At 39.3% G+C, this 27,657-nt stretch overlaps 4 protein-coding genes and 1 non-coding gene across 5 annotated transcripts; 3 read left to right on the forward strand and 2 right to left on the reverse strand.

The window, feature by feature from the left end:
- The first annotated feature begins 127 nt into the window (after positions 1 to 127).
- Positions 128 to 3,508, forward strand: LOC110648679 (luminal-binding protein 2). Its single transcript, XM_058142699.1, has 7 exons — positions 128 to 410; positions 820 to 1,090; positions 1,198 to 1,409; positions 1,549 to 2,271; positions 2,380 to 2,534; positions 2,713 to 2,795; positions 2,892 to 3,508. The coding sequence occupies exons 1-7, from the start codon at positions 362 to 364 to the stop codon at positions 3,379 to 3,381; spliced, it is 1,983 nt and encodes a 660-aa protein (XP_057998682.1). The 5' UTR covers positions 128 to 361; the 3' UTR covers positions 3,382 to 3,508.
- A 272-nt stretch (positions 3,509 to 3,780) lies between these two features.
- Positions 3,781 to 3,851, forward strand: TRNAG-CCC (transfer RNA glycine (anticodon CCC)). Its single transcript has one exon. It is a non-coding gene; the product is annotated as a tRNA-Gly (tRNA).
- Positions 3,852 to 15,563: 11,712 nt separating this feature from the next.
- Positions 15,564 to 16,540, forward strand: LOC110648676 (probable histone H2A.5). The gene is made up of 2 exons (XM_021802996.2): positions 15,564 to 15,869; positions 16,148 to 16,540. The coding sequence occupies exons 1-2, from the start codon at positions 15,666 to 15,668 to the stop codon at positions 16,379 to 16,381; spliced, it is 438 nt and encodes a 145-aa protein (XP_021658688.1). The 5' UTR covers positions 15,564 to 15,665; the 3' UTR covers positions 16,382 to 16,540.
- Positions 16,541 to 17,756: 1,216 nt separating this feature from the next.
- Positions 17,757 to 20,209, reverse strand: LOC110648674 (autophagy-related protein 18a). Its single transcript, XM_021802993.2, has 4 exons — positions 19,308 to 20,209; positions 18,617 to 18,818; positions 18,302 to 18,428; positions 17,757 to 18,086 (listed from the first exon to the last, which is right to left on the reverse strand). Exons 1-4 carry the CDS (start codon positions 20,133 to 20,135, stop codon positions 17,975 to 17,977), a joined length of 1,269 nt encoding a protein of 422 aa, XP_021658685.1. The 5' UTR covers positions 20,136 to 20,209; the 3' UTR covers positions 17,757 to 17,974.
- Positions 20,210 to 21,038: 829 nt separating this feature from the next.
- On the reverse strand, positions 21,039 to 25,866 carry LOC110648673 (PWWP domain-containing protein 1). Its single transcript, XM_021802991.2, has 2 exons — positions 24,530 to 25,866; positions 21,039 to 23,876 (listed from the first exon to the last, which is right to left on the reverse strand). The coding sequence occupies exons 1-2, from the start codon at positions 25,638 to 25,640 to the stop codon at positions 21,490 to 21,492; spliced, it is 3,498 nt and encodes a 1,165-aa protein (XP_021658683.2). The 5' UTR covers positions 25,641 to 25,866; the 3' UTR covers positions 21,039 to 21,489.
- Positions 25,867 to 27,657: the final 1,791 nt, after the last annotated feature.

Raw genomic sequence — 27,657 nt, forward strand, 5'->3', positions numbered from 1 at the left:
TCGGTGTTCGAATCTCCACCGTTAAAATTGAAATTCTCTTCCTTATACCCATTCTACCCCTGAAACCGTCGAACCCTCCATCCTTCTCTTCACAGATCAAGAACTTTCAGGACAGAACCCGCCATTATCCACGTTTCCATTTTATATTGTGAATGAAGTGCTAGAACCTGTCGTGGCATGCCAGCAAAGCAAAACAGCAATTACGTGGTATCATATCATTGGATTAAACATTATTATATAGCAATGTAGATCCACCGATAGAAGAGATACCACCTCACCTGAGCTCCACTTCAAAACAGAGAAAGAAAGAAAGAAAGAAAGCAAACGAATTGATTTCACAGAAACTAAGATCAAAATATCAATGAAGATGAAGAACAAAGCCTTTTCATTTCTATTTCTATTTCTTTCAGGTAAGTAGAAGTCTAGAATTTACTGTGCGTATTAAATTTATTGGGTTCTGTTTACTAACAAGAGAGAGATTGTGAAAGTTAAATGAAGTTTAAATTGCATTAGGCCGAAAATTAGTCATCTTTAATAGCTTATAAACATTTTTTGAGCTGTCTTTGATCTCTTCAGCTGTTGATATTACTGGATAGTTCTGAATTTGCTTAATGCTCTGTTTTGCTTAAGAGAAATGAAGGCTGGCATTACAGAGAATTGTTTTTCTTTTTCTTTATCTTTTTCCTATTTTCTTTTGAGTTTGTAATGTTTCTTGGGAACCAAATGGTTAAAGTTGAAACATATTTATATTGTCTAAAAATTCTAATATTCAATAGAGATGTGAACTATAAGCACTTTCCTTGTTCTTCTTCTTTGAAGAATTTTTGCTAGGATTAGGATCAGCTGCAGCAGATGATTCTTCAAAACTTGGAACAGTGATTGGTGTTGATCTCGGGACAACATATTCTTGTGTGGGCGTTTCTCGACACGGTCATGTAGAGATTATAGCCAACGATCAAGGCAACAGAATAACTCCATCATGGGTGGCTTTCACTGACTCCGAGCGTTTGATAGGGGAGGCTGCAAAGAATCAAGCAGCTTTCAATCCAGAAAACACAATCTTTGATATTAAGCGCCTCATTGGAAGAAAGTAAAGGAACTATCTTTTTTTACTTTGGTGAATTAGAAACCATTTTTTGTTTTAGCCAGTAATTATTGATCTGGATTGGATCTGTTTTGGCTTGACTTGGTTTGCAGGTTTGATGATCCAGAGGTTCAGAGAGATATAAAATTCTTGCCTTATAAAGTGGTGAATAAGGACGGTAAACCTTATGTACAAGTGAAAGTGAAGGGGGAGAATAAGGTTTTTAGCCCTGAGGAGATCAGTGCTATGGTGCTGGGGAAGATGAAGGAGACAGCTGAGGCATACTTGGGGAAGAAGATTAAAGATGCAGTGGTCACTGTTCCAGGTATAATCATTCTTTTTTTTTTTTTTTCTTTTGGCTTAGAACTCAAATTGGAGACTATGAGGTCGTAGAGATGACTGAAGGTATAATTGGTCTTCGTTTCATTGTCTAGATGACTTGTTTTTAATGTTGTTTCTTGTAGCTTATTTCAATGATGCACAGAGGCAAGCAACTAAGGATGCAGGCACCATTGCTGGGCTCAATGTAGTTAGAATAATCAACGAGCCTACGGCTGCGGCAATAGCCTTTGGTCTAGACAAGAAAGGGGGAGAGATGAACATTTTGGTTTATGATCTTGGTGGTGGTACATTTGATGTTAGTATATTGACAATTGATAATGGTGTTTTTGAGGTTCTTTCTACCAGTGGTGACACCCACTTGGGAGGAGAGGACTTTGACCGGAGAGTTATGGAGTATTTCATTAAGTTGATTAAAAAAAAGTACAACAAAGATATCAGCAAAGATAAAAGGGCTATTGGGAAACTTCGAAGAGAATGTGAGAGAGCTAAGAGAGCACTGAGCAACCAGCACCAAATTCGAGTTGAGATTGAATCGCTTTTTGATGGTATTGATTTTTCAGAGCCATTGACAAGGGCAAGATTTGAAGAACTGAACATGGACTTGTTTAAAAAGACAATGGGGCCGGTGAAGAAGGCTTTGGAAGATGCAGGTCTAAAGAAGTCTGATATCAATGAGATTGTGCTTGTGGGAGGAAGTACTAGAGTTCCTAAAGTTCAAGAATTGTTGAAGGATATGTTTGATGGAAAGGAGCCTAATAAGGGCATCAATCCAGATGAAGCTGTTGCCTTTGGTGCTGCAGTTCAAGGAGGAATTCTAAGCGGTGAAGGCGGGGAAGAAACAAAGGGTAATTATACAGCTATGTGTTTTGCTTCAATTTAAAAACTAAAAAGTTCTTAAACAAGCATTCAAGATGTTTAATGAGGATTAATTTTGTTGTTTTTGCTGGCTTCAGGTCTTCTTTTGCTTGATGTTATTCCCCTGAGTCTTGGTATTGAAACAGTTGGTGGAGTCATGACAAAATTGATCCCAAGAAACACAGTCATCCCAACTAAAAAGTCTCAAATCTTCACCACTACTCAAGACCAGCAAACCACAGTTTCTGTTAAGGTAAACTAAGTACCTAATATTATCTAGCAACCTATGAAGCATGGATACTTAAGGGTATCAAAGTTTACCGAAATCAAAACACTAGGAAACTTGCCAGAAACATTTCAGGGCCGTTTCTGTTCTTACATTTGTACTCACATTATGCTGTTGAACTAACATATTCCTGAAAAATTTTCAGGTCTACGAAGGTGAAAGAAGCTTGACGAAGGACTGTCGTGAGCTTGGAAGATTTGAGCTATCAGGAATTCCACCAGCTCCAAGGCATGTGATTAATTGTTCTAGTGTTTCATGATATGTTGAACCTAAATTCAAATTCTTTCAGTACTCTAAATGAATCTTTAAAATTATACTTTGCAGAGGAGTACCCCAGATTGAGGTAACCTTTGAAGTTGATGCCAATGGCATCCTACATGTGAAGGCTGAAGACAAGGCAGCAAAGAAATCCCAATCTATCACCATCACCAACGATAAAGGGCGTCTGAGCCAAGAAGAGATCGATAGGATGATAAAGGAGGCTGAGGAAATGGCGGAGGAGGATCAGAAGGTGAAGGAGAAGATCAATGCAAGGAACAAGTTGGAGACATACATTTACAACATGAGGAGTACTGTTGGAGACAAAGATAAGCTTGCTGATAAGATTGATTCTGATGATAAGGAAAAGATTGAGAACACATTGAAGGAAGCTCTTGACTGGTTAGATGATAACCAAAATGAAGAAAAGGATGATTATGAAGAGAAGTTGAAGGAGGTGGAAGAAGTTTGTAATCCAGTCATAAAGCAAGTGTATGAAAAGAGTGGTGGAAGCTCAACTGATTCTAAAGATGAAGAACAATATGACGAATTGTAGATAGAAGAGGAGCACATGAGAACTACAATTTTTTTTTTCATATTTTCTCCCTCTTTATCTTTGTTGCTAGAGTTTGTTACTTCTTGTTGATTGAAGTCAATCCATAATTACACTGCCATTTTCAGTATTTGCTCCTTACCGCTTTACTTGTTAATCAAGAACTGATCTTGGAGTAGATCAAATAGCAAGAAACAATAATCATATATAGGATAATTTTTTTTGCCTAATTTCAGTCAAGACAATGAGTTGATACTATTTTGGGGCTGAAGAAAATGTGCATAGTCGCCATGTTACCAACAAAAAAACTGTTACTGTGTGGTTGATGAAAAACAAGTGAAATCAGATCTGAGAAAATGAGAAATTGTTATAAGTATTAATTTTGGCCCTTGTCGCCAAGAAGCGCATCTGGTGTAGTGGTATCATAGTACCCTCCCACGGTACTGACCGGGGTTCGATTCCCCGGATGCGCATCTTTTATATGCTTTTCAAAATTTCTACTCCTTTATTTATTTATTTATTTTCCTTAAAAACCATCCAAAATGTATCTATGAAGCATAGGAAGGGAAGAAGGCTTCAAGAGTTACAATTCAGCATTGTCAAGATAATTTTTATTTATTTTAGTTAGGTAATTCTTAAATTTAGTTAGCTAATTTTCAGTTTTAGGTAATTAATTTTGGCAAGCTAAGTTATTACAAAAGTCAATGTTAATTGACTCCTAACTTGCAAGTTATTATTTTTGTTTATTTTCTTTCTTCTATATTTAATTGTGTATAAGACATATTAGTTATTATAGTTGATTTAATTGAACGAGAGTTATTTTTATTCATCCCGTTCATGTTTTGTGTTTATAATTAAGTAACATATTAGTAATGACCACTCCAATAATAGCCAAACGTTTGCCAAACTACAATCACCTATATTTCAACTTACTTAGGAGGATTAATATTGATTCAAGTTACCAAATCAAATCACTCATGATCGAATGACTCAATTAAAAACTAAAATCACATCGCTGAAAACTATGATGGGATTTACATATATGCAATAGGGTAATTGCCAACACCTAGAATGTGGCATTACTCTCCTATGATGCCACCACTCTCCACTCAAAGCAAATTGTCATAGTTAGAGATTTCAGAGATATTATGTTCTTTAAATTTTATATTGTTATTAGCTTAATTATTAGAGTGGATTTCAATCTATAGTCTCAGTTTTGTTAATTTTGTATATTAACTATTTATCATCTCGTGAAAAATAATATAATTATCACTTTTAACCTTTTTTTTTTCTTTTAACTTTTTAACCATTGCATTCTTAAATGCTATTCTTATAAATTTTTATATCCATTTCATTATTTTTAAAGGCAACTTTAGTATGAATAATTTTAAGAAAGTAATTTCACATAGAAATATTAAATTATGAGAATTAATCCTCTTAAAAATAGGGAGATAACAAATATGGCATTTTAAAATAAAAACAATAAAACATAATTCTTTGAGGAGAGATAAGAGTGGAAAATGATAATCCTTAAAGAGGAAAAATTAGAGAAAAATATAATGATTTATTTAATATTATTGTTGGAGTTATTGATAACAAAACTTAATAAATATGTTAGTTAAATAATATTAAAAATCAATTTAAAATTAAATTTAACATATTTTACTTAAAAAATTAAAAAAAAATATTTTTAACAGTATTTAAAATTATACTTTTATGAAAATTACATTTTAGCTCTGCTAAATGAAGCTTAATTAGTGTGGAAAACAAGAAAACTGTCACGACCCAACCTATGGGCCGGACCGGCACTAGGACCTGGGCCAGCCTAAAGCCCCCGAGGCCCGTAGTAAGCCTAACTGTTCATTAACCCAACTCTAAGGCCCATTGGGCCCAAATTCAAGAAAACAAACGGACAGAGTCCGGCCATAAAATGGACTTTCCAACGGGGAGTTTTCGACTCACCCGACCTGTAAACACAATAAACCATCCATTGGGGAGCTCAACTCACCCTCCACATACTCATCAACATAATAATAAATGGGAGCTCAGCTCCCTCATCCAATCCATCAAAACAGACTTAAAATATTAAGTTTACAGGTCCAACATGAATATAATATTACAGACCAAATTCAAATAATTACTGCTAACACATGCGGAAATTCTAGGAGTAAATAAAATTACACAAATATCGATAAACAACCTGCGAAGTATAAAAGCAGGTTAACCCAGAATAAATATCCTCCTGTGGCCTGTAAAAATTTTTGAACAAGAGTGAGCGTTCGACTCAGAGAGTAAAATATCAATCTTAACTATAATCTCTATAACTATCTGAACTAATGCACCCTGTAGAGTGAAATGCAACATAAACAACATTTTCACATCATAACATCAAAAAGGTAATTTGGAGCACTCACACACCCTGTAGTATTAATCATAACATATGGGAGCTGATCCTATACGACTCTCTTAAATCCAACTGGTGCCGAATTACTCAAGCTCGGACTTCCACTTAATAACCAAATCGAGGGTCCCAGCGAATTACTCAAGCCGTGACTACCCCTCGAAGGAATGGGTCCCAGCGAATTACTCAAGCCGTGACTACCCCGTCCTATCCATAGTCCACACCACATCACACGCACGCCAACGCACGCACACTGCTCCAAATTACCACAACAACATCCATGGCATATTAACAGTTATGAATGCAACATAAATCGTGCCTAGAGTTTAACTAAATAAATATATGCATATAAGTGATGCATGGGCATGCTGAACATATAATAATATCGAAATTACAATTAAAATTAATATTTTACTCACAATCCATATATCAACAGTTCAATCATATCACACAGCCCCTCCTGGGCCCATCAAATCAGTCATCCATCACAATACGCAAAATTTCAATTTAGTCCTTATTATTGATCATTTTTGCAAAAACTGCCCAAACAAGCTCTAAAAATTATAAAACTTTGCCCCGCGGTCCTTAGCAATATTACTAAGCTATTGCAAAAAGAATCGTAATTTTCTAAGCTACCACGAATATTTTATGGATTTTTAATCCTATTTAAGCACTAGAAAATTACGAAAAAACAAGGTTCGGGTTTACCTTTGCCGATTCCGACTTCGGGAACGCGCTCGGGACGTCTGACAATGGGGGGCTAGCCAAAACCTCGGTCCAATTCGGAGACTTTTCCGGTAACGGGTCTGTCTGGCCCGAAATTTGCAGACCCGGTCAACTGTCGAATTTCCGCGAATCGAGGATACCTACACGAAGCCCATAACACGGGGGTTAGTACATAAATTTTTCAGAATTTTCTAAGCTCATTTAATGGTCGAAAATACACTGCGAAGTTCCGTGGGACCCACCGAAAAACGGTGTCGGAAAAATTCGAAATTTATGTCGTTGCGAAGCTCTCGACGAATGGAGCGTGCTGGTGGCCTCGGTTTTCTCGTGGGATTCACGGTTTTCGAGAAATCTAGCCCAAAAGTCGAAATGGGCTAAAATCTTCCCGAGCAAAAATCGGACAATCCGCTCGATGGATTTCGGCGTTCTTGGTGTCTATGGAAAGCTCTCGCCGAGTAGATGATTTTGGACACAAGACCCGGTCCAATTGGTGGCCGGAACGGCCGGATTTGGCCGAGGAAGTCCGCGCGTTTTCCGGCTCGCAGGCGGCCAGGCCGACCGGGAGGCGCACGGCGAGGGGAGGACGCAGGGGAGGCGGCTGGCCGGCGGCAGGGGAGGGGAGGAGAGAGAAACGAGAGAGAAAAGGGAGAGGGACGCGCGCGCGGGGAAAGAAAAAGGAAGAAGGAAAAGGGCTGGTCCGATTCGACCAGTCCGATCCGGTCCGGTTCGATTCGGCCGGTTCGATTCAAAATACAAAATTTTAAATTTTTACTCTGCCTCGGGACCGAAAACGATGTCCAAAAATTCCGAAAAAAATTCCATAAAACTCAGAAAAATACGTAGACTCCAAATATATTTTTATTTTTGCCACGTGGTCTTTAAATTAATTTTTAAAAATCATCAAAGTTTATATTTTCGGAAAATCGAACCCGATTTTTAAAATCCGAAAAATCTCAAAAAAATTCCTAAAATTCAAATAAAATTAAAATACCAAAAATACTCATAAATTTAAAATTTTTGGGGTGTTACATTCTTCCCCTTACGTAAAATTCGTCCTCGAATTTTTACACAAGGCGTAATAAAGCACATGATTATACATTGAATGTGATAAGGGTACTTGCTACGCATGTCCCGCTCGACTCAGTGCACTCTTCCACCGATCGACTCCTCCACAAAACCTTAATCATAGGGATCTGCTTTGATCTCACTGTCTCACTTGGTAGTCCACTATGGCTACAGTCGCTCCTCAAATGTCAAGTTCTCTTTTAGCTCTATCACATCCTACGCAAGACATGAGAAGGATCGGGAATGTATTTCCTGAGCATGGAGATGTGAAACACGGGATGAACGTGAGAGAGGTTGGGTGGTAGCTCCAACCGGTAGGCAACTGCTCCAACTCTATCCGTAACCTCAAAAGGTCCGATATACCGAGGTGCCAACTTGCCCTTCTTTCCGAATCTCATGACTCCCTTCATTGGAGATACCTTCAGGAATACATAGTCGCCCACTGCAAACTCCACATCCCTTCGTCTGGGTCCGCATAACTCTTACGCCATCGAAAGTCGCTCGCTCCTCGATTAAAGGAACTACCTCTGAAGTGTACTGCACCAGGTCTACATCATGCACCTTCGCTTCCCCCATTTCTGTCCAACACAGAGGAGACCTACACTTTCTTCCATATAGTGCCTCATAGGGTGCCATCCCTATGCTGGAGTGATAACTGTTGTTATAGGCAAACTCCACCAAAGCTAGCTGCTCATCCCATTGACCTCCAAAATCCAAAACACTCATGCGAAGCATGTCTTCCAGTGTTTGGATTGTCCTTTCAGACTGTCCGTCTGCGAGGGTGGAAGGTCAGATCTTGAGTTCAACAGGTGCCAAGTGCCTCCCGCAACTTTCTCCAAAACCGAGAAGTGAATCAGCCCTCTGAGATATTATGGAAGCCTAACTCCATGCAATCGACTATTTCTCAATGTAGAGCCGCATACTGCGCTACGTAATATGTAGTCTTCACAGGTAAGAAGTGAGCTGATTTGGTCAAGCGGTCTACAATTACCCATATCGAATCATATCCTCGCGTGGTACGAGGCAACCCTGTCACAAAATCCATAGTGATCATTTCCCACTTCCATTCTGGGATAGGGAGCTCTTGCAGCTTCCCTGACGGTCTCTGGTGTTCAAACTTCACCTTCTGACAAGTCAAGCACTTGGACACAAAGTCTGCAATGTCTCTCTTCATGCCATTCCACCAATAGCTATCTTTCACATCATGGTACATCTTGGTGGAACCTGGGTGGACACTGTACAGTGTGTAGTGTGCCTCTCGCATGATTTCATTCCTGAGGTTGTCTACATCGGGCACACATATCCTAGAACCTTGTACTAGGGCGCCATCATTGGCAAACCCAAACTCACCACCTTCACCTTGCTGTACTCTTTCTATGATCTTCATCAATTGTTGGTCTCTGTGCTGGGAAACTCTAACTCTGTCCCTCAAGTCTGGCCTCACTGAAAAGTGAGCCAACAATACCCCCTCATCTGAAAGATCTAGGATTAAACCTTGATCCATCAACTCATGTACCTCCTGAATCAATGGTCTCTTCTCTACTGAAATGTGCGCCAAACTGCCAGAAGATTTTCTGCTCAGAGCATCTGCCACAACATTGGCCTTCCCAGGGTGGTACTGGATGGTGCAATCATAGTCTTTCAGAAGCTCCATCCATCTCCTCTGTCTTAAGTTTAAATCCTCTCACGGAAGATGTACTTCAAACTTTTGTGGTCGGTGTATATCTCGCACACTTCACCATACAGATAGTGTCTCCAGATCTTTAGTGCAAAGATTACAGCCGCCATTTCCAAATCATGGGTGGGGTAGTTCTGCTCATGCCTCTTCAGCTGCCTTGAAGCATAAGCCACTACCTTTCCATTCTGCATCAAAACACACCCTAGGCCAACTCTGGAGGCGTCACAATACACGGTGTATCCTTCACCACTCACAGGTAGTGTCAACACAGGCGTGGTTAGACACTCCTTAAGCTTCGGAAACTCACCTCACGGTCATCATCCAAATGAATGGAACATTCTTCCTGGTCAACTTAGTTAGGGAGCCGCTATCCTGGAGAAATCTTGTACAAAACGCTCAGAGTAGCTAAACCCGTAAAACTTCGCACCTCAATGATCGTTGTAGGCCTAAGCCAATCGATTCTGACTTCAATTTTCTTGGGATCCACTTGAATACCGTCACTTGAAACCACGTGTCCCAAGAATGAGATGCTTTCTAGCCAAAATTCATATTTTGAAAATTTGGCATATAGCTGGTGCTCCCTCAACGTCTGCAACACCATCCTCAAGTGCCACGCGTGTTCTTCCTCGGTCCGAGAGTATACCAAAATGTCATCTATAAATACGATGACAAAACGGTCCAAAAATGGCTTGAACACCTGCTCATCGTGTCCATGAAGGTCTTTGGTGCATTAGTGAGTCCAAAAGACATCACCAAGAACTCATAATGACCATATCTTGTCCTGAAAGCCGTTTTGGACACGTCCTCATTCCTGATTCTCAACTGATGGTAGCCTGATCGCAGGTCTATCTTGGAAAAGAATCTAGCCCCTTGGAGCTGATCAAACAAATCATCGATCCGAGGAAGTGGATACTTGTTCTTCACAGTCACCTTGTTCAGCTGTCTGTAGTCGATACACAACCTCAATGACCCATCCTTCTTTCTCACAAATAAAACAGGAGCACCCCAGGGTGAAGTGCTCGGACGTATGAAACCCTTGTCCAAAAGCTCCTGTAGTTGCTCCTTCAGCTCTTTCACTCACTGGTGCCATCCTGTAAGGTGGCATGGATATGGGGTTTGTACCCGGCACAACATCAATACAAAACTCTATTCCCCTTTCTGGTGGCAACCCTGGAAGCTCTTCAGGGAAGACATCCATGAATTCTCTGACAACAGGAACATTTTCCATGCTGACACCTTCTACAGATGTATCTCTCACCAATGCCAAATACCCTTGGCATCCACGCCTCAACATTTTTCTGGCACTAATTGCTGACACCAAATTATATGGAGCCACGCTCCTGTCACCATCAAAGCTAAACTCTTCCACACCAGGTATGTGGAAGTATACCTTTTTGTTCCTGCAGTCTAAGGTGGCATAATGAGTTGCCAACCAGTCCATCCCCAGGATTACATCGAAATCCATTACTGGTAGAGGAACCAAGTCTGCTGGGAGGATCTTTCCATCCACTACCACTGGGCTACCCGGAAATACCATGTCTACATCTATGTTGTCACTAAGTGGGGTAGCTACTGACAAAGGGCACTCTAAAGTTGTAGGGTTTCTACCCAACCTCATGGCAAACACAGGGGAGACAAATGAGTGCGTAGCACCCGGATCTATTAAAACACGAGCCTCATAAGAACAGACCAGAAGAATACCTGCCACAACTGCATTTGAAGCTTGAGCATCCTGGTGGGTCAGGGTGAAAACCCGAGCTTGACCCCTACCCTGAGTGGCGTAACTCGAGCATCGACTTCTACCTCCTGATCTGCCTCCAAATCCACGTCCCCCTTGTCCTCGGCCCTGTTGGCCACTGAACTGACTGCCTGCCATGTTGGAAGCGCCCGGATACAACTGTCGAGGAACATTCGCAACAGAACCCTGTGACCCCATCTGTGGCTCGCTGAACATGGGGCATTCTCTAGCAAAGTGACCCTGTTGGCCACACCTGAAGCATACTCCTGATCCCATCAAACAAGGTCCTGAATGTCCTCTTCCACACTGTGCACAAGGTGCCAAGGAGGATCCTGAACTGCACTAATCGCCAGACTCGAATCGTGACCACCGCCGATCCGCACTCGTCCAATCCTCATGGTCGTGGTTCAAACCACTTCTCTTGCTCCTACCCTTTCCTCTGTAATTACCCTGGCCACCACTGTCCGGAGTACCCATGGAAGGGACACCTGAGGAACCCTCTGCTCTGTTTTTCTTTGCTCTTCCGCTGTCATCCACAGCATAGCTAATCTCAATCTGTCTGGCTCGATCAACCACCACATCAAAAGACTGATCCGACATCATGGCCAGGTTCGCATACCTCCTGTCAAGCCCCTTTAGGAACCTCTTCACCTTCATAGTTTCTGTAGCTACTGCTGTAGGGGCATATCTGCTCAATTCCAGAAATTCTGTAGCATATTCATCTACAGACCTGCCATTCTGTCTTAAGGCCTCAAAGGCCCACTGCTTCTGATCTCTGAAGCTTTCTGGCACAAACCGATTGATAAAAAGTTCCACAAACTGAGCCCATGTCAAACCCTCCATCCGGGGTAACACGTAGTCATTCATCCATTGTCTAGGCATAGGCCCCATGACATGCTGCATACACTCTATCAATCTTCTATCAGTCAACTGTAATTCTGTTCCTGCCTGTCTGCAGGAATCCAGAAACCGATATGCATCGTCTGACACATCATAAGTACCAGGCACCAACTTCTTAAAATTTATGATCTGTTTGTACGGTTCCCCTCTTGGTGCGGTGGACTGCTGCTGCTGTGGAGGGTGGACCATATACTGGGCCATCATGTCGATGGTTCTCTGCAGACCAGCTAGAGTAGCTGCCATGGGGTCCATGGGACCCTGTGCCATGAAAGACTGTTCCTGAACTGTGGGTAGCTGCTCTTCTACTTGAGCAGCTCTAGGCCTCCTACCCCGCCTCCTCGGGGCAGGCGCCTCATCCTGTGCTGACACCTCGTCAGGCACATCTGGCTCTGGTGCAGTGGCAGCTCTCCTGCTTCTACGCATTTTCCTGAAATTCAGCAGCATTAGCCCACAAAATTCAAAACTGCACATTACACAGCTCTATAGACTCATATTTATACATAACATATGGAGCAGAAACTAGAAGCAAAGATGACAATGCAAGACGAATGTGGACCCTATATTTCCGCATGTGACTCCTAGTAGACTCTTCCCAACACTTTAGACAACATTCCCTAAGAATCTGGAGCCTAAGCTCTGATACCACATTTGTCACGACCCAACCTATGGGCCGGACCGGCACTAGGACCTGGGCCAGCCTAAAGCCCCCGAGGCCCGTAGTAAGCCTAACTGTTCATTAACCCAACTCTAAGGCCCATTGGGCCCAAATTCAAGAAAACAAACGGACAGAGTCCGGCCATAAAATGGACTTTCCAACGGGGAGTTTTCGACTCACCCGACCTGTAAACACAATAAACCATCCATTGGGGAGCTCAGCTCACCCTCCACATACTCATCAACATAATAATAAATGGGAGCTCCTCATCCAATCCATCAAAACAGACTTAAAATATTAAGTTTACAGTCCAACATGAATATAATATTACGCACCAAATTCAAATAATTACTGCTAACACATGCGGAAATTCTAGGAGTAAATAAAATTACACAAATATCAATAAACAACCTGCGAAGTATAAAAGCAGGTTAACCCAGAATAAATATCCTCCTGTGGCCTGTAAAAATTTTTGAATAGGAGTGAGCGTTCGACTCAGAGAGTAAAATATCAATCTTAACTATAATCTCTATAACTATCTGAACTAATGCACCCTGTAGAGTGAAATGCAACATAAACAACATTTTCACATCATAACATCAAAAAGGTAATTTGGAGCACTCACACACCCTGTAGTATTAATCATAACATATGGGAGCTGATCCCCTATACAGCTCTCTTAAATCCAACCTGGTGCCAGCGAATTACTCAAGCTCGGACTTCCACTTAATAACCAAATCGAGGGTCCCAGCGAATTACTCAAGCCGTGACTACCCCTCGAAGGAACGTCCCACCAATTACTCAAGCCGTGACTACCCCGTCCTATCCATAGTCCACACCACATCACACGCACGCCAACGCACGCACACTGCTCCAAATTACCACAACAACATCCATGGCATATTAACAGTTATGAATGCAACATAAATCGTGCCTAGAGTTTAACTAAATAAATATATGCATATAAGTGATGCATGGGCATGCTGAACATATAATAATATCGAAATTACAATTAAAATTAATATTTTACTCACAATTCATATATCAACAGTTCAATCATATCACACAGCCCCTCCTGGGCCCATCAAATCAGTCATCCATCACAATACGCAAAATTTCAATTTAGTCCTTATTATTGATCATTTTTGCAAAAACTGCCCAAACAAGCTCTAAAAATTATAAAACTTTGCCTCATGTCCTTAGCAATATTACTAAACTATTGCAAAAAGAATCGTAATTTTCTAAGCTACCACGAATATTTTATGGATTTTTAATCCTATTTAAGCACTAGAAAATTACAAAAAAACAAGGTTCGGGTTTACCTTTGCCGATTCCGACTTCGGGAATGCGCTCGGGACGTCTGACAATGGGGGGCTAGCCAAAACCTCGGTCCAATTCGGAGACTTTTCCGGTAACGGGTCTGTCTGGCCCGAAATTTGCAGACCCGGTCAACTGTCGAATTTCCGCGAATCGAGGATACCTACACGAAGCCCATAACACGGGGGTTAGTACATAAATTTTTCAGAATTTTCTAAGCTCATTTAATGGTCGAAAATACACTGCGAAGTTCCGTGGGACCCACCGAAAAACGGTGTCGAAAAAATTCGAAATTTATGTCGCTATAAGCTCTCGACGAATGGAGCGTGCTGGTGGCCTCGGTTTTCTCGTGGGATTCACGGTTTTCGAGAAATCTAGCCCAAAAGTCGAAATGGGCTAAAATCTTCCCGAGCAAAAATCGGACAATCCGCTCGATGGATTTCGGCGTTCTTGGTGTCTATGGAAAGCTCTCGCCGAGTAGATGATTTTGGACACAAGACCCGGTCCAATTGGTGGCCGGATCGGCCGGATTTGGCCGAGGAAGTCGAAGCGGCGCGCGCGCGCAGGGGGGGAGATCGCGCGCGTTTTCCGGCCGCTACTGGCCGGGACTGGAGAGGCGGCGCGAGGGGAGGACGCAGGGGAGGCGGCTGGCCGGCGGCAGGGGAGGGGAGGAGAGAGAAACGAGAGAGAAAAGGGAGAGGGACGCGCGCGCGGGGAAAGAAAAAGGAAGAAGGAAAAGGGCCGGTCCGATTCGACCGGTCCGATCCGGTCCGGTTCGATTCGGCCGGTTCGATTCGAAATACAAAATTTTAAATTTTTACTCTGCCTCGGGACCGAAAACGAGGTCCAAAAATTCCGAAAAAAATTCCATAAAACTCAGAAAAATACGTAAACTCCAAATATATTTTTAGTTTTGTCACGTGGTCTTTAAATTAATTTTTAAAAATCATCAAAGTTTATATTTTCGGAAAATCGAACCCGATTTTTAAAATCCGAAAAATCTCAAAAAAATTCCTAAAATTCAAATAAAATTAAAATACCAAAAATACTCATAAATTTAAAATTTTTGGGGTGTTACAAAAACTTCCTAAGATTAATGGTTAATTGGAAGCATTGGGGAGCAGTTTTTTCTAATCAAATATTTAACATGAATTAATCGTTAATCAATTAACTACTTTTTTAATTTTGAATTTTTTCAATTTAATTCAGTGATTAATCATTTTTTATTCATTTTAAGCTAAAAATTTACTAAAAACCACTAATAATTATAATTTTATAGCAAATAGTTATTTGGTATATTCATTATTAGTATTATAAAGAATATAAAATATGGATATATTATAATAATACATTATTTATTTAGAAATTTAATTACATTCAATAAATAATATTATATACTAAAAAGTATTTAGCTCACAATTATAGTGGGAAATTTATTTATTTAAATAAACTGGATTTGAAATAACGCCGTTAGTAAACTCACGCTCTACGAATTGCCAGCATGGAATATCCGACGGTATATAATCTAAAGAACATCCCAGTCGCGAAAGAGATCATCGCTGGCCAACGAAAAACCCGAGGATTGCCATCGTGGCAAACATTTGCCATCCGATCATCAAATCAAGACGCAATTTCATTGGTAGAAGCATAAAGCGCAAGGATCGCCAACGTTGCAATCGGTCCCATAAATACCAAACCCAAAACATTCATCAGAATCTAGAATTCGAAAGATCTCACTTTTCCCTCTAAAACGCTTCGTTTCAATTTCGAAGTTTCAGATCTCTTTTTTGTCTGTTTCTGGCTGATAATGGATACTTCAAAGGAGAAGAAAGGTGCCGGAGGAAGAAGAGGAGGGGATAGGAAGAAGGCTGTTTCGAAGTCGATCCGGGCGGGGCTCCAATTCCCAGTTGGTCGAATTGCTAGGTTTCTCAAAAAGGGCCGTTATGCTCAGAGATTTGGGGTCGGAGCCCCGATATATCTCGCTGCAGTTCTTGAGTATCTAGCCGCTGAGGTTTGTTTCAGATCTGATCTGTTTTGTTTCTACGGAGTTTTTTGATCGATTTGCTTTGTTTCTATGTCTTGTTTCTGGGAGAACGTGGGAAAGTGAGGGAAAATGAATCGTGTTTTTAACGTTTGTGCAAATTTCGGCTTTTAATGACATGTTTGTTTCCCTGTTTCGTTTGGATCATTAGCCTTATTTTTTTTGGCATTTCTAGAATGAGTTGTTATTTTTTTTCTTCCATTTTCTAGGCTACCAAACAAGGGATTTGATTGATTTTGTGGATATAGGTGTTGGAGTTGGCTGGGAATGCAGCACGAGACAACAAGAAGAATAGAATTAACCCTAGGCATGTGCTTTTAGCAGTGAGGAACGATGAAGAGTTAGGGAAATTGCTTCAAGGAGTGACCATTGCTAGTGGTGGGGTGCTACCCAACATCAACCCAGTTCTTTTGCCCAAGAAATCTGCAGCTACTGATAAACCTTCAGCGTCAAAATCCCCCAAGTCCGCCAAAAGCGCTTAAAGATGAATCCTACTAGTTATGTATTAGTTCCAATAATGGAATGCAGGATCTAGGAGTTAGTCTTAGTCTTTTTCCCCTTCTTTTTTGTTTTCCTTGTGAATTTAACTATCTTTGTAGGCGATGACAAAGTTTATAAAGGAAGTTTCCTTGTTTCCTTCATTCTCTTTCGGCTAACTCGAATGAACAAAAATTAACTTTGCTGGAGAATTAACTTGAATGAAGGCTAGATAGATGGTAGTTGTCTCTGCTGTGTTTTACCACTTTAGGCCACTGTTGCATGAATTTTATTACTGGTATAAAAATCGCATTTCCTGAAAGAAAATGAATTCCGAAGTGAAGACTGTTCTTATGAACAAGATCCATCAAGTTTTGAAGCCTCTATTGGGTCAAGCAAATACGAAGGGAAAATGGGTTGGGGCCGTGGGCTGTGAACTGTGCGCAGGTTCTTCGAAACTTCAATTACTAGTTATAGAAATGGCGGGCAGGAGGTTTCACTAGGGTTTTAAGTCGATAGATACTGGAAGCGAGGGACATGAACCCATTTTTGGTAATATTCTATTTGAATCATTGCAGAAAATCTTCTAACCATTTCCATTCTTGTCAAAGTTGCTAATATCAATCCATTTTTCTATCTTTGGGGTTTGGCAGAGAAAGGCTTCAATCTCTTGTGGCCGACGATCCCTCATTCGGGCGCTAGCCGTCGCTGCTTCCGACTAATTAGGCCACTTTTGACACATCTCTTTCTGGCTGGTTTGGTGTTGCACGCATGTTAAATTGCATTAATGAAAATGAGGTGAGAATCTAAAAGTGGGATCTCACCCTTTCCACGTTTTATAATTTTAATATTATTCCACGTACCTCCAGGGTCTCCTGCAAATCGTGCTGGATTCCATCCTGGTGATGTCATTGAATTTCGACATGAAACCTGTTAATTGCATGCATGTATTTAACATTTTCTCATTCTTTCTGGGTAAATGAGTGGTTATGAGAATGATTAATAGAGTGCATATGTGGTGGTGTTGTGCATTTCACAGTTTGCAGCAGAACCATAGAACTGCTTTAAAAAGAAATTTTGGAAAACGACAATGATCCTCTTACAACTGGCTCAAGACGAAAATGAAAAAAGTGTTGTGATTATTTGCCCTCTGAACAGAATACCGTCATAAGAACTTACTGGCACAATCCTTTCGAAAAATAGAGCAACAATCATAAAGACCAACCTGGCGTTGGGATCTTCAAGAGAGCCAAGTACGGGAAAAATATCATTACCCAAATATTTAGTGCTGAAGACAATCTCAAATGTAATTAGGCTTTATCTACCTTCAGTATTTTCACGTTCACACAACAAAATATAGATAAAAATACACGCAGGACAAAATCATAATTTGCCAGTCAGATTTATATTATGAGATATGTGGCATTGGCATAGGTAACATTATTTACAAACAGCTCAACAGCCTGGAAGCTCTAGCCGATATAATTACTCGTTCTCAACATTCACGAGTAAATTCTTATATCCTAAAAGATGTACACGCAGCTATATTAACAATAGTTACCAGAAAAATTAAAAAAAAAAAAAAATCTTTATATTGACTAGGTAAAAGTTTCCCCTGGCTTTAAGAAGTCGTCTACATTCAGGAAATTGTGATATTCAAGCTGAGTCATCTCTCCACCACTTTCTGGATCAAATTGACATCGATAGAAGCTGCACGGTACAATATGACAAATTGGTTAAAATTTGACATTATCAGGAAAATGAATTTGATGTTGTCATTACCAAATTTTTAGACTTAACAATTGCCCCATTGCCACAAAGGCCAAGGAATTGTGAAGCTTAATCAACTAAGCTCTCATGGCTTAGGTGAACAGAGAAAAATAATAAACCAAAAGCAAAACAAGAATGCTCTGATGTTTCATTACCTTCCGTCCATACCAATGATTACAATTGTGTTCTTCTGGTGGCCAAATGCAACAAAATACTGCAATCCTTCAGGTAATCGAAACTGAGCCACTGACCACTCTGACCTGAAATACTTTGGCAATACACCTGTAAAAGGCAAGAACCTTGGATAAGCCTGCTTGACTTCCAAAACATTGATATGTTATCAAAGCTGTCATGTCTCATTTTAAGTTTTGCTCAACAATCTCAACTAAGATTTGCTGGATCAGCAACTATACTAAATCCAACCTCAAAATTTCTCAGCTAAAAGCTTTGACAATTGACAGATACATTACCTTTCAAAATGGAAAGAGACGAAATGCCTAAATTTGCTTCAGCTGCAGCATGCGATCTATCATTTGCCAATGTCACCAACCCTGAATCAACCTTGAGGCTAAATACATGGACAGTCCCCTTCTCACTTGAGACAGCTAACCACTGTGCACTGGAAGAGAATGCAAGACTGTATATTTCAGCTCTATCAGCACCTCTCCTAACCTTGCATTAGAGTCCCAATAATTGGTCAAAAGTTAGCAAATATCATTAGAACTTGAAATATACTGGAAATAGATTTTTTTTTTTCCATCACACAATCTAACAGAAGTTGTGCTTACCAAAATACACCACCACCACCACCACCACCACTCCCCCCCCCCCAACACACAAAAAAAAAAAAAAAAATGCATAAAATATTGATACTTATAAGAACAATGCATTCGACAAGAAAATCCATCAACAATAATTTTTTCACACCCCATTAAAAGTTCAACTTGAGCTCAATCGTTTCACATATGCTCACTATATTTCTTCAATTAAAGCAACAAAAATAGAACCAATATCCCCAAATTTGAAGCTATACATGCGAAGATACATCCTTAATTTTACAACTATAAGCCCATGAATTGCATGCATGAACATAACGTCTCCACATAACAACAGACATGTACGGGTAAAATAATTCATAAAATAGCTAAATAAGAAGCATACCTCCTGCAGCAACGACCCGTCCATGGCATTAAAGACCCTAATCAAAGTGCCCTTACTACTGGCAGTAGCCAACAATCTACCATCTTGAGTCATGGTCATACACGCAATTCTCGAATCATGTGCCATAACAAACTTGGTTCTCTTCGACCCATAATTCTCCACTCTAATTTGACCCTTTTGGAGGCCAGGGCAAACCAGCACCATTGGCGATGAAGTGTGAGATATCTCACACAACCCTTTTGGGTTCAAAACAGTCTCGATTTGGTGCATCAGCTTCAAGTCCGCGAAATTGTACACAAAGATTTTCTGAAGCAATACAACGACTATACTGTCCCGCCGTAATTTCACGTTTTTGACCTCCGACCGGAACGACAGCTCGCCGATGCATCGCGACTGATGGTCGTCCCAAATCATTACCTTGGTCATCGGGTAAATGGGATCGGGACCACCGCCTACCAAGCAGAGGATGTTGCAGCGGAAGAGCATGGCTACAAGGCCGATACCGCCCCGCGAGTCGAGGTCACGGCGGAAGAGGGGCTTGAAGGGATCGGTGTTGTAGATACGGAAACCGTTGCCAAGGCCAGCCGCGAAGCAGCCGTTGTCTTGGTTGAAGGAAAGATGGTAGATGGCTGAGGATTGTGTGGGGTCTTGGGTGGGATTATGAGGGTGAAATTGAGGGGGGAAAGAGGAGGAAGAGGAAGGGTCGTCGGGGCCAGAGTCGGAATCCGGCGGGATGTGGTGGGGTGCGGTGGGGGAATGGTGGTGCTGAGCCATGAAGGGGAAGAAAAAATTAGGGTTTTTGGGGTTTGGAGAGGATACGGTGGTCATGGGGTGGATGAGACGACGAGAGCGAATCAAATTCAAAAGGAATTTATATACGTGTAGAAACTTCTCAATGAATTGGATAATTTTTTATTAAGATTAATTTCTTATAAATAATTTTTTTTTCCTTCTAGAAATAGGAGCAAAGTAGGATATATTCTTCAAATAATTTAAAATAAAAAAAAGCTGTTTTTTTTTTTTTTGATATAAGAAAAAGTTGTATTAATTTGAAGCTTTTTGTGTTTTGTTTTGGTGAATGCAAGGAAGTTTCACAATTTGTTGTCCATTGGGAAGGAAGGAAAGGCAAGGGTTGACATGTTTTCTGAAAATCAAAATAATACAGACTTTGGATTATTTAAATTATTTATTAAAATCACAAAATAAATTTTTTTTTTTTACTAAAATAGGTTTATAAACTAACCATAATGTAAATTAATTTTAGGTGTAATGTAAATTAATCATTTATAATATAAAGTTCATATCTCAAGTTCTTGATTTGATAGTATTCTGTTCATGACTTTAATTAATTAAAATTAAAAAAATACATTTACCATTCATATAGGAACAACAACAAGAAAGGGAATCTTTTTTCCCTCTCTCTCTCTCTCTCTCTCTCCCCAATAGCCAACAGGAAAAAAATTTCCTCATTATAATAATAATAAAAATAAATAATTTATTGAGTACGAGTGTGGGCTTGGCCTACCTTTAGCAGACTGGTTGTTTTTGCTGATATGGACCCAGAAAAGCGATCCATTGCAGGATAGGCCACTCTTGGGGCATCATGAATTTCGAAAATGTGTCCTTTATATGCTTGCAATAATGTTAAAAGATGTTCTTTTTGGAAATTAAATTCTATGAAACGCAAGGGAAGGAAGTAATCTGTCTTAGGGAATCCATGGAGGAGAGAGATTAATCAAATAAACAACTTAATTAATTTTAATTTAATAATACTGGAATTTTTTCTAAAATTAAAATGTTGAATTCAACTCAAGATGGTACCCAAATAAACAACAATCTAAGAACAACATACTAACATGCACTTCAAGCACAAAAGTGTGGTAAAGTTGTAAATATGACCCAAAAAAAAAAGGAAATATAAAAAGAGATGGCACCATCTGTATGGGTACATTTACTCATGGCAACACAACAGAAGACCAATCACAATCCATCATGGATTTACCTTAATTATTGTCCCAATTAACAGCTCGTGATGCCCACAACGACATACATCCCATGAGAAAAATTTAGGCAGCTTCTCCCCCGGTTCCCAAAAGGCAATGCATGCAGAGGTTTGGACATGAAATCAGTGGCTTTTTCTTGTAGTAAATCAGTGGTTGTCCCGTACTAGTAGTTGTAGTCATCAGAGAGGATGGTAAGGCACATAGCCTAACAAGCCCGTGACGGTGGTTACAACATCGTTGCACCTTGTCAAAAGGCTTAGCATCTGCTGTGAAATGTCTATGCTTGGCATGCTAGGTGGAGCAATGGGAATATTCAGATTATGAAAATTTCTAGGTGCTACTTCAGTATGATGCGAGTTATTAAGTGGGACTTTTGCGAATTGACTAGGAAGGGGGAGAATTAGCGATGGAGATGGAGCCATAACCTTTTGATAGTTCTTACTATTAAAATCCATAGCAACAGAAGAAGTAGGTGCACCACCATCAGCAAAACTAGCATTGTTGTTGAAGTTTCTATTACCAATCATCAATTGCTCTCCCCTACTAGTCTCTTCCCCACCCAACATGAATTTTACACGAGCAGTCCCTCTACCACCATTACCACCAGTTACCTGCCCTGCTTCATCGCCTGTTGGTTTCTTCAAAATGGACTTGAGCTGCATGGTTGACTGAGGAAGAGGCTGGTGCATAAGTAGTCTTTCATTTGCTGGATCCTTTAACCGTGGGGCCTCAACGGAAGTGTCGTCTTCTCTTCCCTTGTCAGATTCAGGTGCTTCAGGTGCAGGAGCTCCTACTTCCCGAACAGTGTACCTCACATTCACATCATTACCAAATAAGGAATTGTTTCCAACAGCATATTTGTATGCTGCCTGTGCATCAAGCTTGTGCCGGAACACAACACGGCACGTTGAGGACTGCCAAAAGACACGGATAGCTGACTGATCTATTGATCCAAATCGAGCAAACCTTGCCTTCAGCTCAGCAACAGAGGGAAGAGATGTCCCAGGAGGGAACTTCATCACTAGCATGGTGGGCTCAACTGCTCTATGGTGAGGCTCTATTTTCTTGGAAGACTCTGATTTGGCTGGCTTTGGTGGAGCAGCAGTGGCCAGTTCTTTCCCTTCTGATCGTTGGGTTTCCGAAGTTCTCTGACCTGCCTTCTTTTCTGCAGCTAATGTTTTCAACTGACTAAGTTTTTTCAATCTCCTTGCCACAATTTCTTCTTGACGATCAGATGGCAATCGTTTCCGTCCAACTCTTGTTGGATCATCTGGTCTGGCTATGGATTTTAAAGGTTTTGAAGTTGACAAATCTCTGACGTTCTCAGCAGAACTGTCAGAAACCCCAACGGTTGATGGAGATTTAGTTGCACGAATTTCAATGGGCTCACTCTCAGATGGAGGTGATGAAACCAAGCTTTTCTGGTAAAAAAAGGACCGGAATCGCAAAAAGAACTGCATTGTAATCAGACTGTTCCTTTCGGCACCATGACAGGGATCACGAGCAAGAGCATGCAAATCACTCAATAGATGTGGTACCTCAAGCTCAATATTTCCCACACTACTGAATGTGGAATTACTGATGCCAACATCTTTCTTCTGATGGATTACCTGAGGATCCTCTCTGGTAGAGGCACTGATTAGACTAGATTTTCCCACTAATGCCCCTCCTGTTCCCATGGCCAAACGCTTCTTTGGACGATCAGGGCTTGTTTCTGGACCCAACTTCTTTTTCTTCTTTTTTTCCTTTATAATAGAGTTCTCAGAGCTCAAGTCGCCCAAAGGGCGCTTGAGAACTTTGGCCTTCTTCACTCCAACATCAGAAATCATTCCAACAGGAGGCTTTGCATCAACCAGTGAAAGATGGGAACTAGGTAGAGCATCACGAAGCTTATCCAAACTACCGTCTCCTTCTGTTCTTTCAGAAAAACTCTCAGTTTGTGGAGAATCTTCATTCATTCGAGACACTTTTGAATTCTCTTCATATCTAAAGTCAACAATGGCATGACCTTCTTGCTGAAAAGAAGGTGATGTATTATCTGTTACACCCAGCGGCAACCCCTTCACAGAAATATCAGACTGACCCATACTTGTGGGATCAACAACCATATCTGACCCCATTTTGTCATTTGTTTCTTGCAGAGCATCTTTCTCCTTACCAGGAGATGATTTTTCATCTAAAATTATACCTTGAGTAGTTTGAACACCCAGATATCTTTGACCGTGATCTAAGCTCACTGCTTCTTTACCAAATACTTCACTAGGACCTGCAACTTCCTTGCTGATAATTCCAGCATGTTCGTGTTTTGCTGAAATAGATGTTGGAGCCCTTTTCTGCAAAACAAAGTCACCAGTTACTATTGCTGATGAACTTTCCTCACATGCTGCAGGGGCTGAGGAACTTGCTTGCCTTTGGCCAAGTTGAAGGGTCACTGAGTCAACTGGTTCATCTCTTCGTTTGAAGAGGTATCTATCTTTCTTTGAATGGTCCTTCACTTTCATGGGTTTTTTGTGGCTCTTCCCACCACCCAGAGCTTCTGCTATCACCAATGGGCCACTCAAAGGGGCTGGAAAAGGAAATGGGGCAAAAAAAAAAAAATAATAAGAACAGAAAGATTGCAGTGCTACTACATGAACTGGGAAAAAAATCATATATAAACATAAAACTTGAAAGGCTTATCCATGCAGATATTGAATCCTTCCAACATATCAGTCATAATGAAAACAATTTCTCAAGGCACTCTGCCTCATATATGCAAAGGATGCCTTCTTCACAGCTATGAGTATGCCTAAAAGATCTTGCATATTTTCTACCTTTAGAACTTTAAATATATCCTCTAGAATGTTTCAGTGATATAAAATCCACCTCCCCATATTCCAGTTTCCCTCGGTGCAATGAATGAAGTGAAAACAAAATACTTCATCTTCCAAGAACCATGACGATGAAAACGTGAACACCAAGCAGTTACATTCCAAACAAGTTGTTATTAGGTCAGAAGAACAATGAAAAAGCACAATCACCAATTATGTGAGAACTAATATCCAACTAGCTAACCATGTCAGATAATCATTAATAATTCGAGTACTTGGCATTTCAAAAGTGCAAATCACAAGATGCTTCATATTTTAGTAAAACAAATGAAAGCAAGCAGAAAAAATGTAGTCGAAATTAAGCATTAGAAAAATGATAATAATCAGTATAAAGGAAATGAAACAATACCCCGGGTTGGATATTTAACAGGCTGATCTGATAAACTCGCTGGATCATTAACAGGCAGTTTTGGCTGCACTCCAAATGCCTGTGCATATGTCTCATCAAACTCCTCAAACATAGACTTCCGAAAAGCAAAAACTGTTGCCTTATTCTTAACAAAATCAATAGTACTCTGATCACACCCTTGTGGCCCCAAAGCCAACTGCTTCACAAAAGCAATAGTCTCGCTAGGCTGAAACCCATCCCGAGCTTTCTTAATCTGATTTGCCGAGTAAACTCCTCTTGGCTCATAATCTGGCACATCAACCTCAAAATACCCTTGCACATTAGTTGGCCTAAAATTATACTTATTTCTACACCTACAAGCCAAACCAAGCCCACGCCTTCTGCTCATCTCATCCACAGCCTCCTCCACAGCTTTGACAAAATTCCTTGAATTTGTTTGCTGAGATTTTTCAGCAAAATAGGGATCAAAAGGAATAAGCTCAGCTGGGTCGAACCATCCATAACTACTATCCCCAAAGAATGCAACTAACACATAACCCTCCCTCCTGGTGCGCCTAACAGAAGATGATGCAAAGGCCTCATTAAAAATATGCCCTGGCCACCATGGGTGTGATTTCACCTTCCCCCACACCATATCACCCACTTCAAACCCATAACTCAATGCCCTAGATGCTCCCGCCATGGCCTCATGCTTCTCATTGGCAACAAAATCATCGAACTCAGACATAAAGGAATTATAAACCTCTCCCTTCGCATTACCTCTAGAAACAGCACATCGGTCATTTTGTAGGTCGAATTGAACAAAACTTGGGTTTTTCTCGTTTTTCACTTCAAAAACCCTAGATTCTTCTTCCATTTCCTCGTCTACATCACTCTCCTCACCGAGTCTGGCCAAAGCTTTAAGCTCTTCAGTAGATCCATTATTCTCTAAAACCCTAGCAATAGCTTCACTCTCTGGAGCTTTGAAATCACGCTCCAAGCCAGAAACCCTGGCTTTCTCTTCATCGGGGCTATCAGCAACATCACCAGAAAACCTAGCTTCTCCTCGGTTCTCCTCGATTGTATTCGAATTTGTTACTACTTCTCTATCGCTTTTTACAACAGATATCATTGCAAGAACTAGAGCAAATTCGAAACCCTAGAAATCTATTATTTTAAAGGCTCGAATACAGATTAAGCATACCCTGTTTTGTCGCCTGGTGAGAGCAATTTGGTTTGTTTGTTTCGTAAGAAAGTGAGAAAAATGGAGGGAATTATGCCAATGAGAGAGAAACAAGAAAAGAGAGGAGCGTTTGGATGGAAAGAAAATCTGGGACGAGTAAATTTTCTCTTTAAGTTACATATCATCTCGTAAAGGATTTTATTTGATAGAGTGACGGTGTACTGAGAAAACCATTGATATGCTGCCACGTTCACAGATTAAGTTTCTCTTTCTCTCTCTTGATTCGAAATTGAAGTCTATAATATGCTTAAAATTAGGAAAAAGGCGTTGTTTCTAAAAGTATTAATGGGTTGGATAATTATTAAATTAATATTTATTATTAGAATTTTACAATTTAATTAAAATTTATATTTATTAAAAATAATACATAAATTAATTTTATAATAAATATTTTATTTAAAATTATCAAATTAATTGTTATATAAGTTCCAATTCATAAAACCAATACCCAACATTAAATATTCTAGTTGGCTACAATAAAATAAAAAAAACCTACATTAAATATGATTACATTATTATATAGTTTTAATATTTATAAAAATAAAATAATTAAATATTTCATAAATATCCATTTTTCTCTATATATTTTTTTCTCTTTTAGAGTTTATTTTTTTTAATAAATTCTCATATATATATATATATATATATATATATATATATATATATATATATATATATATATATATATATATATATATATATATATATATGTTTGTTTAGCATATATCTTATATATCGCTTTAAATTGATGTCCGTAAGTTTCCCCCAATATTTGAGTCATACTCCCTTATTTTTTAGGGACTCTTTCTCTCCTTATTAGTTTTTTTTCTTTTAATTTCTTATAATATTTAGTGAGTTTTTCGATGATTTAAAATATAAATCATTAACTCTTTTAATTAGAGATTTAGATTTTTCAAGTATGATTATATTATTCTATTAATGAAATTTAGTAGTACAACATATTTATCTATTAAAATTTAGTGGTTTAAACTTTTATACAAACCGAAAGTAAATAAGTTTTCAAAATGAAACATTTCATAATTTTTTTTTAAAGTCTAAAATAGAAAAAAAGCAATAATTATTATTAAAAAATTATTCACCTATGCCAATATCATTTTTAAGCAGAAATTCTCAATTGTACTTGTTTGTTTGTTTTTTTTTTTTTTTTTTTTTTAAAGATGTTCATATTGTATTTAGATTATGATGTTTGCCAAAGTTCTCAAAAAATACATACTAATTAATGGACTTTTATTAAGTCAAGGAAGTTTATGTTATACTTACATTTTGTTGTGTCGGTTTGCGTTAATATCTCTGTCTACGTGTATATGTATGTGTTTGCACATTTATTTGTCTGTTATATAAATAAAATGGAAAAATGTAAACAAGAAAGTAAAATAAAATAGAATGATTAATCATAAGAGGAGACAATTTGATCACTTAAAATACAAGTGGTTTTCAATTTGAAATTAATTGACAAATTTTATTAATTTTAATGAAATTTAATTTAATTACAACAAAATTTATAGAATTAATTATTAAAAATTTTAAATAAATTTTTATTTAAGTCAAATATTTAAAATTTAAAATTTAAAAATAAATTTCACCAAATTTTATGAAATCTATTCATTCCAAGTAAGACCTAAACAAACAAAACTATAACATGGCATCTATATTTCCATTCCCACAAAAACAATGTTCACAATTCTTTAAAATGGCATCTATATTTCCATTCCCACAACGACAATGGTCACAATTCAACAAATTTCAATGACAAATAATAAACAAACAAAACTATAACATGGCATCTATATTTCCATTCCCACAACAACAATGTTCACAATTCTTTAAAATGGCATCTATATTTCCATTCCCACAACGACAATGGTCACAATTCAACAAATTTGAA

Source organism: Hevea brasiliensis, unplaced genomic scaffold, assembly GCF_030052815.1.
Source record: "Hevea brasiliensis isolate MT/VB/25A 57/8 unplaced genomic scaffold, ASM3005281v1 Scaf7, whole genome shotgun sequence".
Lineage (NCBI taxonomy): Eukaryota > Viridiplantae > Streptophyta > Magnoliopsida > Malpighiales > Euphorbiaceae > Hevea > Hevea brasiliensis.

Excerpts from the sequence above, each read along its gene's own strand:
- LOC110648679 (XM_058142699.1), top strand. The coding sequence starts at position 362 with ATGAAGATGAAGAACAAAGCCTTTTCATTTCTATTTCTATTTCTTTCA. Across the intron at positions 1,091-1,197 it reads AAGCGCCTCATTGGAAGAAA|GTTTGATGATCCAGAGGTTC; the intron begins GTAAAGGAACTA and ends CTTGGTTTGCAG. Across the intron at positions 2,796-2,891 it reads GGAATTCCACCAGCTCCAAG|AGGAGTACCCCAGATTGAGG; the intron begins GCATGTGATTAA and ends TATACTTTGCAG.
- LOC110648673 (XM_021802991.2), bottom strand. The coding sequence starts at position 25,640 with ATGATATCTGTTGTAAAAAGCGATAGAGAAGTAGTAACAAATTCGAAT. Across the intron at positions 23,877-24,529 it reads TGTTAAATATCCAACCCGGG|CCCCTTTGAGTGGCCCATTG; the intron begins GTATTGTTTCAT and ends TTCCTTTTCCAG.
- LOC110648676 (XM_021802996.2), top strand. The coding sequence starts at position 15,666 with ATGGATACTTCAAAGGAGAAGAAAGGTGCCGGAGGAAGAAGAGGAGGG. Across the intron at positions 15,870-16,147 it reads TTGAGTATCTAGCCGCTGAG|GTGTTGGAGTTGGCTGGGAA; the intron begins GTTTGTTTCAGA and ends TTGTGGATATAG.
- LOC110648674 (XM_021802993.2), bottom strand. The coding sequence starts at position 20,135 with ATGACCACCGTATCCTCTCCAAACCCCAAAAACCCTAATTTTTTCTTC. Across the intron at positions 18,819-19,307 it reads ACGGGTCGTTGCTGCAGGAG|GTTAGGAGAGGTGCTGATAG; the intron begins GTATGCTTCTTA and ends CTCTAATGCAAG. Across the intron at positions 18,429-18,616 it reads GTCTCTTTCCATTTTGAAAG|GTGTATTGCCAAAGTATTTC; the intron begins GTAATGTATCTG and ends TGCCTTTTACAG.